This window comes from Silurus aristotelis (assembly GCF_946808225.1).
Source record: "Silurus aristotelis genome assembly, chromosome: 1".
NCBI classification, from domain to species: Eukaryota; Metazoa; Chordata; class Actinopteri; order Siluriformes; family Siluridae; genus Silurus; species Silurus aristotelis.
The window spans coordinates 16,966,990-16,968,675 of NC_139574.1; the positions used below are offsets into that span (position 1 = coordinate 16,966,990).

At 46.4% G+C, this 1,686-nt stretch overlaps 1 protein-coding gene across 4 annotated transcripts in view; it reads right to left on the minus strand.

Annotated features, from left to right (window-relative positions):
* Nucleotides 1–920, minus strand: part of rbms3 (RNA binding motif, single stranded interacting protein) — a 130,613-nt gene extending 129,693 nt beyond the window's left edge. For all 4 annotated transcript variants that reach the window (XM_083547586.1, XM_083547584.1, XM_083547585.1 and 1 more), the window contains exon 1: nt 667–920. In XM_083547586.1, the coding sequence (XP_083403712.1) occupies nt 667–741 (75 nt within the window). In that variant the 5' untranslated portion in view covers nt 742–920. The remainder of the gene's footprint in view (nt 1–666) is intronic.
* Nucleotides 921–1,686: the final 766 nt, after the last annotated feature.

The following is a 1,686-nucleotide window of genomic DNA, read 5'->3' on the forward strand; positions in this document are numbered from 1 at the left end:
TTAAAAGGTTAAATGCAGGAGTAATCTATTTATCTAACCAGAGCCTTTGCCTAATACATTTTCCTGCCTAAAGTTTTTCCACCCTAATGTGAGAAAATAGCATCTCATCACTCGGGTGCTCACGCCCTTGGCCTGACAGTCGTTCTCTCAGTCAGAGCAACATGCTCTTTCCCTTTCTCGCCTAATGAGTCGCCCTATACAGATGCCAACTTTTTGTTCTGGGAGGGGAAATAAAGATATGTGTGTGAAGAGCATAGAGGCAGGTAGAGATCACCAGCACTGTAACAACATCTCGATCAATGCACAGGAATCAATTTTCCACTTCAGAGTGGCGTAGGTGTCAAGAGATGGATGTTATTATTCAGGTCCCTCATCAAAGCCCGCTGTGCTGAAGCGACAAAATCTCACATTTGGGTGTGTGAGCAAATGAATGTGTGTGTGTGTGTGTGTGTGTGTGTGTGTGTGTGTGTGTGTGTGTGTGTGTGTGTGAAAAGGACACATAATTAACGTTATTTCTCATTTTCAATTATTTGAGGAAGTAAAGCAAAACACCGAACACAATTGAATCAGATATTTTATATGGTAGACAGATTCTGTCAGCGTGGGAACAAAGACAGGGAGAAAGAGTAGAGTAAAACCCAAGAACCGGAGAGTAGATCACGGTACCTTAGTCTGGAGATAGTGAGGGTAGTAGTAGGTGTACTGGGGGTACATTGGTTGCTGTTCCAAGCGTTTGCCCATGTAGCTAGAATCTATCTGGCCGTGGCAGGATTACTGAGACTCGTGTGCTTGCTCCAAAACTTAAAATGCCTCTGTTTGCTCTGCCAGAGGCTAGATCCTTGCAGAAAAGGCAGTGAAAAAAGGATGAAGAGCTTGTGAGAGAGAGAGAGAGAGAGAGAGAGAGAGAGAGAGAGAGAGAGAGAGAGAGAGAGAGAGAGAGAGAGAGAGAGAGAGACTGATGGGGAGTGCCACGGGACCTCTGGCTGTCCTTATGTCTGTCACTGTGTGGGAGTTGCGTTCTCAGCGTGTGAGCCGCACTCTCCTCCTGCTTTTCTTACAGGAGATCGGAAGAAAAGATGAACAGAGGAGAACAGAATGCCAGGGAAGTAGAGGTTTGTGCAGAAAGAGAAGGGGCAGTGGCAGTGAAGAGAGGGAAAAGAGGCAATGGAAGAAGGAGGAAGGAGGGGGGCAGATATCACTTCTTATAGAATGCAAGCTTTTTGTCTCCTACTCATGCCTCGACTTTGTCTTCGTCTCCGTAGTTGTTCATTTGCTTGTTTCTGCACAATTTCAGCTCTCTCCCAAAGCTGTCAGATATTCCAAGGCAGTCTGCTCCAGTGTATCCTGCTCTGGCTGATACACAAAGAAGCGGTGCAGATGAATGATGTAGCTGCGCTGCGAGAGCTGAATATGATCACCGTCAGTAAAACCAAAACCGTCCCTGGGAACAAGGAGCTCACAAGAAGTCTGGCTTTGAGCACAAGGAGAAGCAGCAAAAACTCTTCTAAAAGGAAAATCCAGTACTATCCTGAACCCAGGCACAAGTCCACTCACTGCACAATGTTCTTTCTCTCCAGCGTCCGGCTGATGCCTTCTTTTCCTGCTGCCTCCTTGTCTTTCCACTTGCCTGTGCGAGTGTGAATGTACGAGTGGAAGTAATTGTGCCTGTGTGTGAGCTTGAGTGTA